The sequence below is a fragment of the Alosa pseudoharengus genome, unplaced genomic scaffold (assembly GCF_046254945.1).
Source record: "Alosa pseudoharengus isolate Yale_2024_CS ecotype anadromous, Long Island Sound unplaced genomic scaffold, YU_APseudo_1.1 YU_APseudo_1.1_scf_1, whole genome shotgun sequence".
Classification (NCBI taxonomy): Eukaryota; Metazoa; Chordata; class Actinopteri; order Clupeiformes; family Clupeidae; genus Alosa; species Alosa pseudoharengus.
In genome coordinates this window covers 9,625,005-9,641,701 of record NW_027468564.1, presented here as the reverse complement: position 1 = coordinate 9,641,701, position 16,697 = coordinate 9,625,005, and the positions used below count along the sequence as shown (strand labels likewise).

Sequence of the window (16,697 nt, the reverse complement as noted above, 5' to 3'; positions counted from 1 at the left end):
TTCAGAAAGAACCCCCATTGTTGCACATTTAAACATTCAGCACGTTTTCATGCCAGGAATAAACCGTTTTGAGTCAGTCTATTGCCCAAATTCCGTTTTTGTCAATATTCCGTTTAACCTGTTTACAAGCAAGTAGAATGTCACATTTTGAGCGTATTGCTGTTTAACCCTAGGAAATAGGTTCCCAACGTCCTGACGTAAATCTCCACTGGTGGAATTCCCTCTTTTGGCTGCATAATACAACAGCTTCAGGGTCTTCCACCTATATTTCACTTGTTCAAGCGTACATCGATAGCCATCCTCATCAAGTTTTTAACAAAACTTTTTGAAAACGTCGCTATTACGACATTTTCTCCCGTCGATGAACTCCATGACGTGCATGATTGCAAGACATAAGTTTGTCTACTCGTCTTTCCAAAAGTGTGTGCGATGTTTTGCCATGATTAGGAAAGTGCCTGAGAGACAATCGGTTCATGTTTTCCTAATTCTGTGGGAATTGAGCATGCGCAGGCCTACAACACTCTTCCTTCTGGGAGCATATTCCGTTTAAAGTGTTTTCATGACCCAATATTCCGTTTAAAACAGGCTTATGCTTTGGTTTATTAATAAACTGAATATGGCCTTTTTCGGTTTATTTCAATCAGAATGAGGTGTTTACAAGACACACGCATATTCGGTTTATTCCCAATAAACTGATTTGAAACCGTTTATTTGCTGCATTGAACCGTGCTGATTGTCTCCATTTTGGAGACTATAGTTATTTCTTCATACCGAGCGTACCGGCCTATTTTCAAATGTGTATTATATTAGCTGCTTTACACTGAAATATATTTATTTCTTTGATGCAGCATGCAATAGTGCAAATATTTAGAGGTGCATTCAAATTCGCAGGCATAGCCAAATGTTAAGGAAACATCCGAGAAAGCATATTGACCATAAACATTCATGAATTTTCGTGATTTATATATGGCAGCAGACTTTTATGTGGGATAATAAATCACCTTACATTTCACAGGTGGCACAAATAGAAAATCAGCAGTGTTGACATCTGTCAAATGGTACATGTTTCTGACATTTTGCTTTTCTTACAGAACTGACCATGCTTCTTTAGACAGAGCACGACCACGTTTGCTGAGATGTAAGTTCTTTTTCTTTTTTATTATTGTTTATTGTGTTGGTAGATTGTGTGTTGGTAGATTGAGTAAGAGTGTGTGTGTTTATGTGTGTGTGTGTGTGTTGGTAGAATGGGTAGAAGTGTGTGTGTGTGTTTGTAGATTGAGTAGGTGTGTGTGTTGGTAGATTGAGTAAGTGTGTGTGTGTTTGTGAGTGTGTGTGTGTGTGTGTGTTAGGGATGTAACGGTATGAAAATTTAACCTCACGGTTATAGTGACCAAAATGATCACGGTTTTCGGTATTATCACGGTATTTTTAAAAGTGTGTTCAATATGTTCAGAAACCACTGATAGGCCTACACAAGCTGAAATAGTTTCAAAAAGTGTCCCGTTCAGTTTTTCATGTGTGCTTATCGCTTAACTTACCCTACCATGCCTTGGAGGTTGCTATTACTGTTATTTGGATCAAATGAGTGAGACCAGGCTTGGAATTTCACCATTCTGGGAGCAAGGCCACTTGGTCTTCAGTTGGGCATATTTGGTGGAGGGCAAAAAGGCCACATAGGCTAAAAAAAACTTATCAAAGTTGTATAGCCTATTCACTGCAGTAGACCTGCATCACTGTATGAAACATTACAAAGACATGAAACATGACATATTACATAGAACTGCAAATCATCTGATCATCTAATATTTACAGATATCTAGGCTATATTTAACATTTATTTTATATTTGGCCTGTTATGAAATCATGTATTGAACAATTTAAGCACAGTTCAGCTTTAAGAAACTCAAATAGCCTAGATGCATCCTTAGCATTTTGCGATCTACTTTCACAAACTCTAAGTCAGCTGTCCTCTGATTTACCGATATCTAGGCGATATTTGTAACATTTATTTTGTATTTGGCCCGTTATGAAATCATGTGGAACAATTTAAACACATTGTAAAACTGAAAGCCCAAATTTGGAGACATCCATGCATGTCGAAATGTACTGCAAATTCAAAAGTGGATTACTCTGGAACGGCTAACTGTACAGGGGACTGCTTTACACCTTTATGTTCGGTAAGGTCTGCTGTTTATTCTGATATATGGTTTGTCATGTGTTAAACGAAAGGTTCGTGAAGTATTGCACCGAGAGGAATGGGTAGGGAGATGGACGAAAACCTTCAGTAGAATTTATGATTACATTTAATTATATTATTTACGTTTATCGCGAACTGTTCACCACAGCAATTCGCGGCTAACATCGTTTAAAAGCTGAGAAAAAGCTCTTTCATGTGATACTTGTGATGTCTGTGTGATGAGTAGGCTACTTTGCGAGTAGTTCAACTGAGAAGAATAGGTGAATTTAGACGCACTTTCTTTCTTGCACTGTCACTTTCTCCACTGCGTAAAAGACTAAATTAATTTGCGCTGTGAATGCTAAGATTATTTTGACAGGCCATAGGCTAAATAAAATTCGCTATTAGTAGGACGCAAAGCAGAATATTGAAAGAAGGGCACCAAGGCCACCGTGGCCAATCTCTGATTTTCAAAGGGACATCACGGCCAACGCAAGGGGCAACGACGTGGCCGCAGTGAAATTCCTACCCTGAGTGAGACCAAAGTAAGTGTTCGAAATAAAACTTTAGGCTACTGTGTTCTTCTGATAACGTGAGTGGAATGGATTTAATGTGCACGCGAACATAAAAAGACGCAAAGTGCAAATGATACAGTGCAAGTTTTGCGGTGAAAATGTTCCGCCTTTTAAAATCAGGTGTAGCCTAATCCAAATCACAGTTAAAACCATCAATTAGACAACAGAATCAGTAGGGTACCAATTTTGCTTCATTGTACCAGGCTTACTGTATGTCAAAAGCAGGGTCGGATGAAGCTGGGAAGGATTAAACACACGGTTTCAACACCGTGGTAATCAACCGTGATAATTATGATATTTCAAAAGAAAACGGTAATTGTTATCGTCAACATTTTTATCACGGTTTATCATTATACCGGTAATCGTTACATCCCTAGTGTGTGTGTGTGTGTGTGTGTGTGTGTGTTGGTAGATTAAGTAGGAGTGTGTTAGGAGTGTGTGTGTGTTGGTAGATTGAGTAGGTGTGTGTGTGTGTGTGTGTGTGTGTGTGAGTTGGTAGATTGAGTAAGAGTGTGTGTGTGTTTGTGTGTGTGTGTGTGTGTGTGTGTGTGTTGGTAGATTGAGTAGGAGTGTGTGTGTGTGTGTGTGTGTGTGTGTGTGTGTGTTGGCAGATTGAGTAGGAGTGTGTGTGTTGGTAGATTGAGTAGGAGTGTGTGTGTGTGTGTACCTGTGTGTGTATGTCTATGTGTGTGCCTGTGTGTGAGTTGTGTGTGGTGTGTGTGTGTGTGTTGGCAGATTGAGTAAGAGTGTGTGTTTGTGTGTGTGAGTTGGTAGATTGAGCAAGAGTGTTTGTGTGGGTGTGTGTGTGTTGGTAGATTGAGTTGGAGTGTGTGTGTGTGTGTGTGTGTGTGTGTGTTGGCAGATTGAGTAGGAGTGTGTGTGTGTTGGTAGATTGAGTAGGCGTGTGTGTGTGTGTGTGTGTGTGTGAGTTGGTAGATTGAGTAGGATTGTGTGTGTGTGTGTGTGTGTACCTGTGTGTGAGTTGGTAGATTGAGTGTGTGTGTGTGTGTGTGTGTGTGTTGGTAGATTGAGTAGGTGTGTGTGTTGGTAGATTGAGTAGGAGTGTGTGTGTGTGTGTGTGTGTGAGTTGGTAGATTGAGTAGGAGTGTGTGTGTGTGCGTGTGTGTGTACCTGTGTGTGAGTTGGTAGATTGAGTGTGTGTGTGTGTGTGTGTGTGTGTGTGTGTGTGTTGGTAGATTGAGTAGGTGTGTGTGTTGGTAGATTGAGTAGGAGTGTGTGTGTGTGTTGGTAGATTGAGTAGGAGTGTGTGTGTGTGTGGGTAGATTGAGTAGGTGTGTGTGGGTAGATTGAGTAAGTGTGTGTGTTGGTAGACTGAGTAGGTGTGTGTGTGTTGGTAGACTGTGTTGGTAGACTGAGTAGGTGTGTGTGTTTGTGTGTGTGTTGGTAGATTAAGTAGGAGTGTGTGTTCCCATTCCACCCACTCCTCTTGTCTGCATATGTGTGTGTGTGTTCCCCATATTCTGATGAGGATGTTCTCTCTGTATGTGTATGTGTGTGTGTGTGTGTTGTTAAGGTGTGTGGGCGTGTGTTTGTATTGACATACTGTGTGTGTGTGTGTGTGTGTGTGTGTGTGTGTGTGTGTGTGTTTGTTGGTGTTGACATGGTGTGTGTGTGTTCTCATGTTATCTCTGTATGTGTGTGTGTGTTCTCATGTTCTCTCCTCTTGTCTGCAGATGCCTGTGATCTCACACTGGACCCAAACACAGCACACAGAAATCTCTCTCTCTCTGAGGGAAACAGAAAGGTGACATGTGTGAATAAGAAGCAGCCGTATCCTGAACACCCAGAGAGATTTGACTCCATATGGCAGGTGTTGTGTAGAGAGGGTCTGGCTGGACGCTGCTACTGGGAGGCTGAGTGGAGTGGAGATGATGGAGCTGTTATATCTGTGGCCTATAAAAGCATCAAGAGGAAAGGGTACAGTGATGACGTCACAATGGGACGGAATGCCAAGTCCTGGAGTCTGTGGTGCTACTCTGATCACAGATACTATGTCCTGCACAATAATAAACTCACTGACATACCTGCCCCCTCCTCCGGCTCCAGAACAGTAGGAGTTTACCTGGACTGGCCGGCCGGCACTCTGTCCTTCTACAGCGTCTCCACTGACACACTCACCCACCTGCACACGTTCCACTCCACATTCACTGAGCCCCTCTATCCAGGGTTTAGGGTTATTTATTATGGCTCCTCAGTGTCCCTGCGCAAGATCACATGAGCTCCTCCAATAGGTACATCCCACCCTTTCTCTCTCCCTCTCTCTGTCTCTCTCTCTTGTTCAGTGTGTGTGTGTGTGTGTGTGTGTGTGTGTGTGTGTGTGTGTGGTTTGTGTGTGTTGTGTGTGTGTGTGTGTGTGTGTGTTGTGTGGTGTGTGTGTGTGTGTGTGTGTGTTTTTGTATGACACTGTTGTCTCTCTATTTATCTCTCTTTTTCTCTACCAGTCTCTAATCCCTTCTTTCCTCCCTCTCTCCTCCAACAGGTACATCCACCCCTCCCCCTCTCTCTCTCTCTCTCTCTCTCTCTCTCTCCCTCTCTCTTTCTACTCTCTACCCTCAGTCTCCCCCCACCTTTAGTAAAGAGGGTATTACATTATTTTTGATATATTTTTGATATATATTTTGGCATATCACAGTCATCAAGCTGATATTTTTGAAGTGTGTGTGTGTGGTTTGTATAACACTGTTTTCTATTTAACAAACTGCCAAAATTCAGACTTAAATTCATCAAGTCAAGACACTCCAACATTCCGCAGTAACCACGTAACCGTAGCAACATCCATTGTGATGCTTGATCTGTGGCCCTGGCAGTGGAGCAGGGCTTGTTGCTATGGCATTAGCTCCAGCTTTGGCCCATAGACTGTATAAAGACCTGCAGGAACACCAGTCACACACACTCCTGTTCATACACATGTGTATTGCTGAGATGCTGTTTAGATATTGATATGTATATTCAGTTATATAATTACTGTTCTGGTGAAACTAAACAAATGCTGATATTGCTTTCTTTATATTATGCTCTTCTCCTAACAAAATGAATGTGTGGATTATAAGTGTTTCAACAACAATATGATGTATTCTGTTCTCCCTAAAGTTTAGTTATTTGCTGAATTTCTTTGAAAAATTATTTGCTGATCTGAGGTGTCAGTGTTTCTATAGGCCTATGTGTTGACATAGCTAAAACTGACTTTTAAATGTCTGAATAAAGATTCTGAAAAGGAGATATGATGAACCTGTTGTCAGCTGATTTGTTTCATTGTTTTCTATGCCATACCAAAACAGAATATATGTGATTTTTATTTTGTGATTTCTTTCTTTTCTTCAAACTTCCTTTTTCTGTAGTTGGACATGGCATGCATTGACCACCAAGATCATCTCTCTATTCAGTGCAACACTATACCAGATTAGTGTATTGCAGTAGTATAATAACTAGGACTGTCAAAATAACACATTCACTTTGATTAATTAATTACAGAAATATTAAGGCATTAAAAAATAACGCTGATTAATCACATTTCGTGGTGACATTTGACACAGTGCAGTGTGGCTATAGTGACTGAAGGACGCAGACGAGAAAGCTGCTTTGAATGAAACGTTTAGCCTACGTTGTTAAGAAGAACGTCCATACTAATCCTGTTGACAGGAGCATCAATCTACTATTTCTGCAGTAAGGAATTCCCGTTGCCTACCATGGGAGTTCGTCAAGTCTGAAATATCACAAGAGCATGTTTAATAGGTCGCCTGGCTCTGGTATCACCTCAATGCAAAGCAATCAGGAGGTAGGCCTACAAGTTAGCACACCTCTTGGTGATAATAATGCTGGCCGCCATCCTTGCTAACGTAGTGTATTGTTAAAGTTACTTTGCTAACGTATTGTTTGCTTAGCCTATAGGCCTACACTACGACTGACAAACTTACTAACTAACCGACAAACTCCCTTATTAAATTGACTACATTTGCTGCACACTTGAAACAAAATGTCTTCAAAAGTATGATGAAGGTGGTTACATTTATTTCCATCCACTTGTAGGCTATGCTGCTTTTTTTTGTCTCGTTTTCTTATCCTGGACTGCCACCTACTGGATAGAAAGGTAACAACCTAATAATTACGTGAACAAAAATCTACAACATGTTTGAATGGCCAAAAAAAAGGATAAATCATGGGGGGGTATACCACACATTCCCTCGGTGTTAGGGTAGCTTACTCTGCACACGCCATTGACAGTGAGTAGTAACTTCAGTCATTTGCATCATACTAAAAATCTGACACCAGGAACTACGCTGATGCCTGAGCCAAAGGGGAAATTAATAAAAGAGAGACGTTGAACTTTAAAGTCTATAATGATGGTTTGGCTCTTCATTGATTCACTCATCTGCCGAAATTGATTTTAAGATAATTATGTTCATAGCAAAAATGGATGCATGCGATTAATTTAGATTAATTAATCACAGAGTTTGTGGGAGTGGAAGGGAGTTCCAGAGTTTGGGGCCAGCCACGCTAAAAGCCCTGTCACCCATGGAACGGAGATGTGCAGTGGGGGTGGATAGGAGGTGGGCATCAGTGGAGCGTAAGGTGCGGGTAGGTTGGTAAGGGGTCAGGAGGCTTGAAAGATAAGATGGTGCAAGATTATGATATATATATATATATATATATATATATATATATATATATATATATATATATGTTATATAGAATGTCTATTTATACTCGACATATATACTCTATTTATCTCTGTAGACATGTCATCTGGAAACCTGTATTTATCCAACTATACACTGTACATTATTAATCTCTATTGTCTACACAGCCATACTCTACCTGCACTTGGTACTTAATGCTTCTTTGCACTTCTGGTTGGATGTCAACTACATTTCATTGGCTCTGTACCTATACTCTGCTAAATGACAATAAAGTTGAATCTAATCTAATCAAATCTAATAACTGATATTGTTTGAGCTTTTTCAGTACAGATGGCCTGGGTTCTCTTAACGCTACTTACCAAGTCCCTTTTACCGCCTTCCTCTGGGCCCAGAGCTGCAAACACACAGACAGTTCACAGAAGGAGATCAAATACAGTTCTGATGGAGAACAGTGCTACCTCATGCAGCAACCAGGGTAAGATACACCCAACAACTGTTCCGTATAACTATTGCCATTCCTTGTGTAAGAACACTACAATTCTACCACCAATGTTCATTACAATCTCTACAAAACTGTGAAAGCTTTGAGGTTGTTTAGTGTTGACGATGCCTGCTCTGTTCTGTACCCCACCTCCACCCCATCTCCTCCTCACACATCTGCCTTATCAATGTCTAGTTGCTGCATTGATGCCTGGTCTGTTCTGTACTCCATCTCCTCCTCATACATCTGCCTTATCAATGTCTAGTTGCTGCATTGATGCCTGCTCTGTTCTGTACTCCATCTTCTCCTCATCTGCCTTATCAATGTCTAGTTGCTGCATTGATGCCTGCTCTGTTCTGTACTCCATCTCCTCCTCATCTTATCAATGTCTAGTTGCTGCATTGATGGCTGCTCTGTTCTGTACCCCATGGGGGGTTTATCTGCTGCTCTCTCTGTCTTAGGCTTTTCATGTTTACATGTGGAAGGGCAGGGGGCTCCCAGAACAGAGCCATACCGCCAAATGAAACATTATGCATTACAAATAGTATTTAACTATCTGGACTAAATTAGCTAAGTAGTCTTGACTCTTTCTCTCTCTCTCGCCCTTTCTCATCTCCTGGCATAACACAGATGGGCGGATCCATTACTTTCTCTGTTATTGACTCCACTTCGGAGAAGACAGGATGGGATGGTAAGGCCAGCAAGTACAGCGCTCCTGTAGCTCCCACGCTGGGAACAAAGCTCTGTAACCACAGCGCTCCTGTATCTCCCACATTTATAAGCTGATAGATTAGAATTCCACGCTGGTTGCATGTGATTGGTGTATTCAAATTCACTTCACCTGAGAGGTCTCGCCCATATCAGAGTGCCCACCTTGGCATTCCGCCGGGAGATCCCATTCTCACACTCATATTATTATTTTGCTTTAATTTGATTTCTTACAACACCGGGAGATCCCATTCTCCCACTCATATTATTATTCTGCTTTAATTTGATTTCCTACAACACCGGGAGATCCCATTCTTACACTCATATTATTATTCTGCTTTAATTTGATTTCCTACAACACCGGGAGATCCCATTCTCCAACTCATATTATTATTCTGCTTTAATTTGATTTCCTACAACACCGGGAGCTCATCATTTCTGAATTTCAGATGTGTATGTTGAACCATATGATCCACATTATTTCCTCTTTCCTTTTATCACACAGGACAAAATGGCCTGGGGCCGTATTCACAAAGAATTTTAAGGCTAAAAGTAGGTCCTAACTGGTGAATTTAGGAGCAACTCCTAGGTTTATTTAATAATGTTGCAAAGATACTGCATCAATCCGCATGTTTCATTAGGCTATTTGTTTTGCCTTACTCTTTATTCATTTAGGCTAGGCCTTTTTATTCAGTTCAGTTTATTCATCATCTTCCGTCCTTCGCACTACTTGTGTAGCGCACGCATTCTCAGACCTGTCACCTGTCACTTATCATCGTAGGGGAGGATTTTGAAATCATTCCCGCATTACAATCATCAGCCAATCAAGGTGGTCACTTCAGTCAAGCTCGTGCATGAGTAATGACGTCAACCATAGCAACGAAGACTCACTCTTAGTTTAGGAGTTGTCATTGAAAGGCTTTGTGAATAACTTTTAAGAGAAAACTCCTAGCTAAAATCTTTTAGTGTGATTTAGGAGTACTCCTAGTGGTAAGATAAAAGGCTTTGTGAATACGACCCCTGGTTTCCATGGGAACATTTCATCCTTCTACTCCAAGTCCAAGTCCAAGTGAGTACACACACACACACACACACACACACACACACATACACACACAGACACACAGTCACCATCTCAACACAAACAAACACACACCACACATACACACTTACTCACCCTACCAAACACACACCACACATACACACTTACTCACCCTACCAAACACACACACAGAAACACATACATAGGACCACAAAGAACCCCCCCCCCCACACACACACACACACACACACACACACACACACACACACACACACACACACACACACACACACATCTAGTTAAAAATGAAAAGTGAAAATGAGGCGTTGTAATCACAGGGATCTTTGGCTGACATGGTCAAAGCAGCGCAGCATTTGAAGTGTGATCATTATTACACCCAGGGGCGTGGGACTGGGGGTAAAACCACTACTGATTACCAGGGCCTCAAGGGGAGAGAGGGCCCTTGAAAAGTCTGGAATATATTTTATTTTTCCTGGATATTTTAGGTTCTAAAATGTCATAATAAGTGTCAGATGCTGAACTAACATAAACAAAATGTGTGCAGATGGACTAAACCATTTGGGGCATTAGCAATTACCTTAGATAGTCTTTACTTTTTTGTTTACAAAATGTAGTCAGTCAATCAACCAAGTTATCCAACCAATACACTAACTTTACATTTCAAAATCATTAGGTATCTTTGGCCGACCAGTGTCATAGGTAGTTTAGGTTACCATGCCAACATTATAGCTTAACGGATTTTGTCCTCATTTTGGGTGGCCCCCCAAAACATGTGTGTGGTATATAGCATCTGGCCTGCACCGGAGTACGACATCGTCAAACTATAACCTCCGTAATTTCCCCCATTCATTCTCTATGGCGAGTCTTAACAGTACACATGTTATACTCTTTTTGTCCACTGGTGGTTGTTTTGGCGCTGTTTTGCGTTTGCCATCGAAAACGGAATGAACCCATAGACATAATATAGGCTACTATAGACGCTGCATCAACCGCTACTCCCTACTAGCGCTGACGAGACGTGGAGCCGCCATCTTGGACCGGTCATCCACTCCACTCAGTGTAATCTGTTTGGCCGGTGCGATGAGCTGTCAGCGCACTTAATTAATCATATCTCACTGAATACCGAACAGATTTTCACGCGTTTTTTTTTGCTGCAAAGGTCATACATGTAGCTATGATACAGGCCACATTGTTCGAAAATACAAAATACAACCAATAGTACGGTAATGTTAAATCTTACTTGTGAAAAGTAAATCCCCCGAGTATGGTCCGCCGATTTGAGCAGGAACATGCTGCACAGTGCTGTCATCTTGTGTTTTCTGCTGCAATGCAATGAGTATATGACAGGTCCAAGATGGCGGCCGCATTTCTTGTTTCCAGCAGCCAATGCCGCGTCTATGTATAGTCTATGAATGAACCTACCTGCAAACAATGTAAGAGGCCTATGCTGACTGCAGTGCTCAAAGTATTCTAAAAGTTTATCAATTAATTGTTAATAACTAACAAACTTCTAATCAAGTCATATTTTTGGACTTTCTGGGATAATTATTTCTATTTTTATTCACTCTTCAAATGCTCATACAAATTCACAAAGTTCTCATCAGGTGAGTGAAAGTTAGAATGGTGGTCATTTCAGATGTTTTTACCAGCACTTCATAAAACTCTCATAGTTTGAGAACTTTAAATTATTTGTAGGATATTGCTTGTTCACAACTTGAGCGGTGTATACAAAGACACATATTTTAAATAAAATATACTTTTGGGACTCCCTGCTAATACTTTTGAGAATGCTAAAGTCTTTTTTATTAGTATTATTTCATTTGAGCTGATTAAATGTAATGGAATATTCAACTAAGGTAGACTGTTGTTGTTCACAGCACTAAGCTATTTATGGTTACTAATATACTCCGAGTCTCTGGCCCTCTCTTAGAGCCAGGCATAGTGAGCTGGCCCTCGGAATAAAAAGTTTGGGGACCACTGATCTAAGCCTACAGATTGAAGTGTAGAGTGGCCCAATGTCTTTGTGTGTGTGTGTGTGTGTGTGTTATGGGGGCCCATCAGGGCTGGTACTAGGGTCCAGGATCTCGTGCTACGCCCCTGATTACACCCTCTGAATGCATGCGGAGCTTTGTGAAATTCCGTCCATGGTGGAGCCATACAAGAAGTTGATGTGGAGTAAATGCTTGCCGGCAGGGGGAATGTGTTGAAATAAAACCCCTTCCCCACTCACAGGTTTTATTTTGCGGAGAGAATGTGCAGGAGTAAGTGGTAGTCATATTTTGTACATAGTTTTAAGTGTTTCTCCAAATCTGGCAGGTAGTAGTTACTTTTATCCTACACGATTCTTTGTGAATACCAGTCTAGAACTCATTTATTGTAATTTCAGTTCAAAACCCACAAGTTCAGAGATGGCAGAACTAGAGAGTTCCTGCCCTTTCTCATGTGTGACATCATGGGTCTGGAAGTAGGGGATTCTGAAGGGGCGCATCCTGATGACCTCATCAACATTTTAAAAAGCCAAATAAAAGATGGCCATAAGGTAATAATAATAATAAAAACACAGACACATAGAATGTAGTTTGCTATTTTTCTTCTACTTACTACTTTAACTTCATGTCAGTGTGCAGCACGGGAACACTTTAGAGCTGCTCTTCTTGCTGTAGTTTAGTCCTAGGAGCCCCTGTTCAGACACAGAGCCAGACTTCATCAGCAACCCCAGTCTGAGGGATGGAACTCATTGGCTTCTAAGTGTCATTCCAGCAGACAAGGTCAGTGTGCTGCAGGATGATTCCTTTGAGAAGATGAGGCCCATCAGAAAACAGGCCAGTGAGATGGGTAAGTGATGATCAACATGTTCACACTAATATCACTAGTACTTATGGCTCTCCCATCCAAGCACTAACCAAGCAGACATCTGCTAGACATCAAGAGTTCAAGCTTCAGCCCCCCATATTGGGGTCCACATGCCAAAGGGTTTGAGTCCTGATCCCACCCCATCTCTCTCTCTCTCTCTCTCTCTCTCTCTCTCTCTCTCTCTCTCTCTCTCTCTCTCTCTCTCTCTCTCTCTCTCTCTCTCTCTCTCACTCACTCTCTTCACGCTCCTATCAGATTCAAGGACTAAAAAGCCCCCAAACATCAAGTCAGAACAAAGACTAAGTAAAGGTCATGATCAAGGAACATGTCTTCCTGCAGGAATCCCTCAGCTTACAATGCTACCAAAAGTGGATCAGGCCCAGAGGTCAAGAAGGACATCAGAGTGACCTACAGGAGCAAGAAGATCAAGGAGAAGGTACGTTTCCATCAGAACATCTGCCTGTGCACAATATCTACACACAAGATATATGTACAGGATACAGTCATCATGTCTTCTCTTCTCTTCTCTTCTCTTTTCCTCCCTTCTCTTCTTTTCTCTCCTCTTCTCTTCTCTTCTCTTCTCTTCTCTTCTCTTCTCTTCTCTCTTCCCTTCTCTTCTCTCCTCTCCTCTTCTCTTCTCTTCTCTCCTCTTCTCTTCTCTTTTCCTCTCTCCTCTCTTCTCTTTTCCTCTCTTCTCTTCTCTTCTCTTCTCTTCTCTTCTCTTCTCTTCTCTCCTCTTCTCTTCTCTTCTCTTCTCTCCTCTTCTCTTTTCCTCTCTCCTCTTCTCTTCTCTCCTCTTCTCTTTTCCTCTCTCCTCTCTTCTCTTTTCCTCTCTTCTCTTCTCTTCTCTTCTCTCCTCTTCTCTTCTCTTCTCTTCTCTCCTCTTCTCTTTTCCTCTCTCCTCTTCTCTTCTCTTCTCTTCTCTTTTCCTCTCTTCTCTTCTCTTCTCTCCTCTTCTCTTCTCTTCTCTTCTCTTCTCTTTTCCTCTCTTCTCTTCTCTTCTCTTCTCTTCTCTCCTCTTCTCTTCTCTTATCTTCTCCTCTCTTCTCTTCTCTTCTCTTCTCTCTTCTCTTCTCTTCTCTTCTCTTCTCCTCTCTTCTCTTATCTTCTCCTCTCTTCTCTTCTCTTCTCTTCTCTCTTCTCTTCTCTTCTCTTCTCTTCTCTTCTCTTCTCCTCTCTTCTCTTCTCTTCTCTCCTCTTCTCTTCTCTTCTCTTCTCTTCTCTTCTCTTGGCAAACATCTCTTCAGATGCAGGAGTGCAGTAACAGGCTGGGAGTTTCCTTTAATGAGTTTGTTCAATGGAGACACATTCTCTCTCCCTCACATACACACTTAGACACACAACTGGATCTGGTTGTACAAAACCCATTGTTTAGACGTGGCTCAACATGCAGTGCCACATATGGTATGGCCATTCCTCTAAAGTGTGTGTGTGTGTGTGAGAGAGAGAGAGAGAGGGATGGAGAGATCTGTGTGTGTGTGTGTGTGCGCGCGCATTGGAGGTTTTTCCCCAGACACAAGGGGTTTACACATAATGAAAAGTACAAAGTTTTGACATGGACCAAGGGGGTAGGAATTGAGTATTCTGTTCAGCTCTTTCATTTCTCTGGTCTGTGTATGCCTACTGATAACAAAACAAATCCAGAATGTTGTATTAGTCCTAACTGATTAAATGTTACATTTTCATTCTTTACAGGCATTCTACACCAGGCACGTCACTTAAGTGTTCTGTTCACGTTGTGTCTGCAACAATTAGCTTCCACTGTAATCAGTGGAACTTACTACACCAGGGGCCGTATTCACAAAGCATTTTATCTTCAATTAAAAGAGTTTTCTCTTTTAAAGTTATTCACAAAGCCTATCAGACCTACTCTTAGTAAGGAAAAGTGACAACTCCTAAGAGAAGAGAAGAGCTCTGTTGCTATGGATGACGTCATTACTTATGCACAAGCTGGATTGAAGTAACCACCTTGATTGGCTGATGATTATAATGTGGGAATGATTCCAAAATCCTCCCCTACGATGATGAGTGACAGGTCTGAGTATGTGTGCACTACACAAGTAGTGCTGAGGACAGATGATGATGAATGCATAAATAAATAAATAAATAAATAAATAAATAAATAAATAAATAGCCTAAATGAATAAAGAGTAAGATAAAACAAATAGCCTAATAGCCTATTGACATCAATTCATATGGATGCTTATCTTGCCATCACTTGTCATTTCATTGATGGTGATGACAAATTGTCCACCATTTTATTATCTGTGGGGAAGTTCCCAGAGAGGCATACGGCAGCCAACATAGCTGCTACAAAGACTTCTGTCATGGAGGAATGGGGGATTCTGGGAAAGGTGAGATGCCTTGTGACTGATGGTGCTGCAAACATGATGGCATGTGGGACTATTTTGCCAGTCAGACACAGCATTTGTATTGGCCATGCTTTAAAGCTGGTTGTGAAGAAAGCCATTGACCAGACACCGGGTCTTGAAGAAATCAGGGGCAAGGCAAGGAAGATTGCGGCCTATTTGAGGACCAGCACCGTGGCCAGAGAGCAGAGCGGCTCCTCAGCATCCAGCAGCAGATGGGGATGCCCACTCACAAGCTTGTGCAGGAAGTGGACACACGCTGGAACAGCAGCTACCACATGATGTCCAGGCTGGATGAGCAGAGGGAACCAGTCGGTGCTGCAGTGGTGTCACTGTGCACCCATTTGGCAGCTCTGACCTCTGCTGAGTACCAGAGCATATCTGAATGCCTTGGAGCATTGTCTCCCCTAAAAGAGGCGACGGTGGAGCTGTCAGCACTCTGGCTCCACAATTGTTCCCCTTGTGCGAATGCTGATGCCATAACTTCCACACAGCGGGAGGTGAAGGGTGAGATGGCTAAGCAGCTCTGCAACAACCTCACGCGGCTCATGACTGAAAGGTTGAGTCACTACGAGACAGCCAGTCAACACTCCCTGGCCACTCTCCTGGATCCACGATTCAAAACAATGGGGTTTTGCAATTCAGGGAATTCCCAAAATGCTGTGAGAAGGCTCATGGCCGAATGTTCTTCTTTTAAGAGACAGCGCTCCACCTGACCCAGAAGCACAAGAGCCTGCTGAATCCTCAGGTATGAATCTATGGTCAATATTGCCATGTTTATATTGTATTTTTGTAGTGCATTGTTTGTTTGTCCCCATTCAGGAACTGGCCTATGGGATTTGCTGGAGCCACATGTGTGGGAGAGCAGGAAGGTGAAAAGTGCCACTGCAAATGCTACTGTAGAGGTGCAGCAGTACTTGAGTGAGCCAGACATCCCACGCTCAGAAGACCCACTCCAGTGTTGGGCTCAGCACAAGCACGTCTGTCCTCATTTGGATGTGCTGGCCCCAAATATTCTGTGCACACCAGCCTCCTCTGTGCCATGTGAGCGCTTTGATTTCTAAAGCTGGTGAAGTGGTCAGCAAGAGGAGAAACAGACTCAGCCCTGGCACAGTGGAACACATTCTATTTCTGAATAAAAATGACATTTCATTTCTGTTCCCACAAACACTTGTCACCAAGCACAAGCATATCCCCCTGACCTGTCCACGAGCACTGTTATTGTCCACCATCACTGACCTGTCCACGAGCACTGTTATTGTCCACAAGCACCATCACTGACCTGTCCATAAGCACCATCACTGACCTGTCCACGAGCACTGTTATTGTCCTTAAGCACCATCACTGTTTGTTAACTGTCACAAGCAATTTCACTGTCCCAAAGTATGTCCTTGCCACTGCCAAAGCACTTCTCAATCAATTGACTCAAACAATTTCTATAAACACTACACTGGCAGTAGACTACAGTACATGTCAAACTACTTCAACATTAAACTTACGTGACAGCCCGGGCTTTTAGTTTAACATACAGCTAACGTTTGCTATTTTAACCTTCATGTGCGGCCTTTGCTAAACCATGAATGTTAACAAACAGGATCTGATCACCCCTCTAACGTTACACGTTATCTCCAACGTTAATGCTAACATTGTCTAGTTAAACGTTAGCAACTAGCTTGTAGGGTTGCCACCTGTGTCTGACAAAAATCCTGGACATTTTGACCATCCAATCGACCTTTTTGTTTGTAAGCAACGGCGCCTTTCGCACATCTAACCCAAGATAAAAACCGTCATTCTAAGCGACAATTGTATAGCTA

The 16,697-nt window shown here is 42.1% G+C and overlaps 2 protein-coding genes across 4 annotated transcripts in view; both read left to right on the top strand.

The window, feature by feature from the left end:
• The window catches only part of LOC143136476 (NLR family CARD domain-containing protein 3-like), a 234,962-nt gene that overhangs the window by 64,491 nt on the left and 153,774 nt on the right, over positions 1-16,697 (top strand). The window lies entirely within an intron of this gene.
• Positions 1,026-5,009, top strand: LOC143137378 (stonustoxin subunit beta-like). The gene is made up of 2 exons (XM_076297581.1): positions 1,026-1,138; positions 4,446-5,009. The coding sequence occupies exons 1-2, from the start codon at positions 1,063-1,065 to the stop codon at positions 4,988-4,990; spliced, it is 621 nt and encodes a 206-aa protein (XP_076153696.1). The 5' UTR covers positions 1,026-1,062; the 3' UTR covers positions 4,991-5,009.

Excerpts from the sequence above, each read along its gene's own strand:
- LOC143137378 (XM_076297581.1), top strand. The coding sequence starts at position 1,063 with ATGTTTCTGACATTTTGCTTTTCTTACAGAACTGACCATGCTTCTTTA. Across the intron at positions 1,139-4,445 it reads ACGACCACGTTTGCTGAGAT|ATGCCTGTGATCTCACACTG; the intron begins GTAAGTTCTTTT and ends TCTTGTCTGCAG.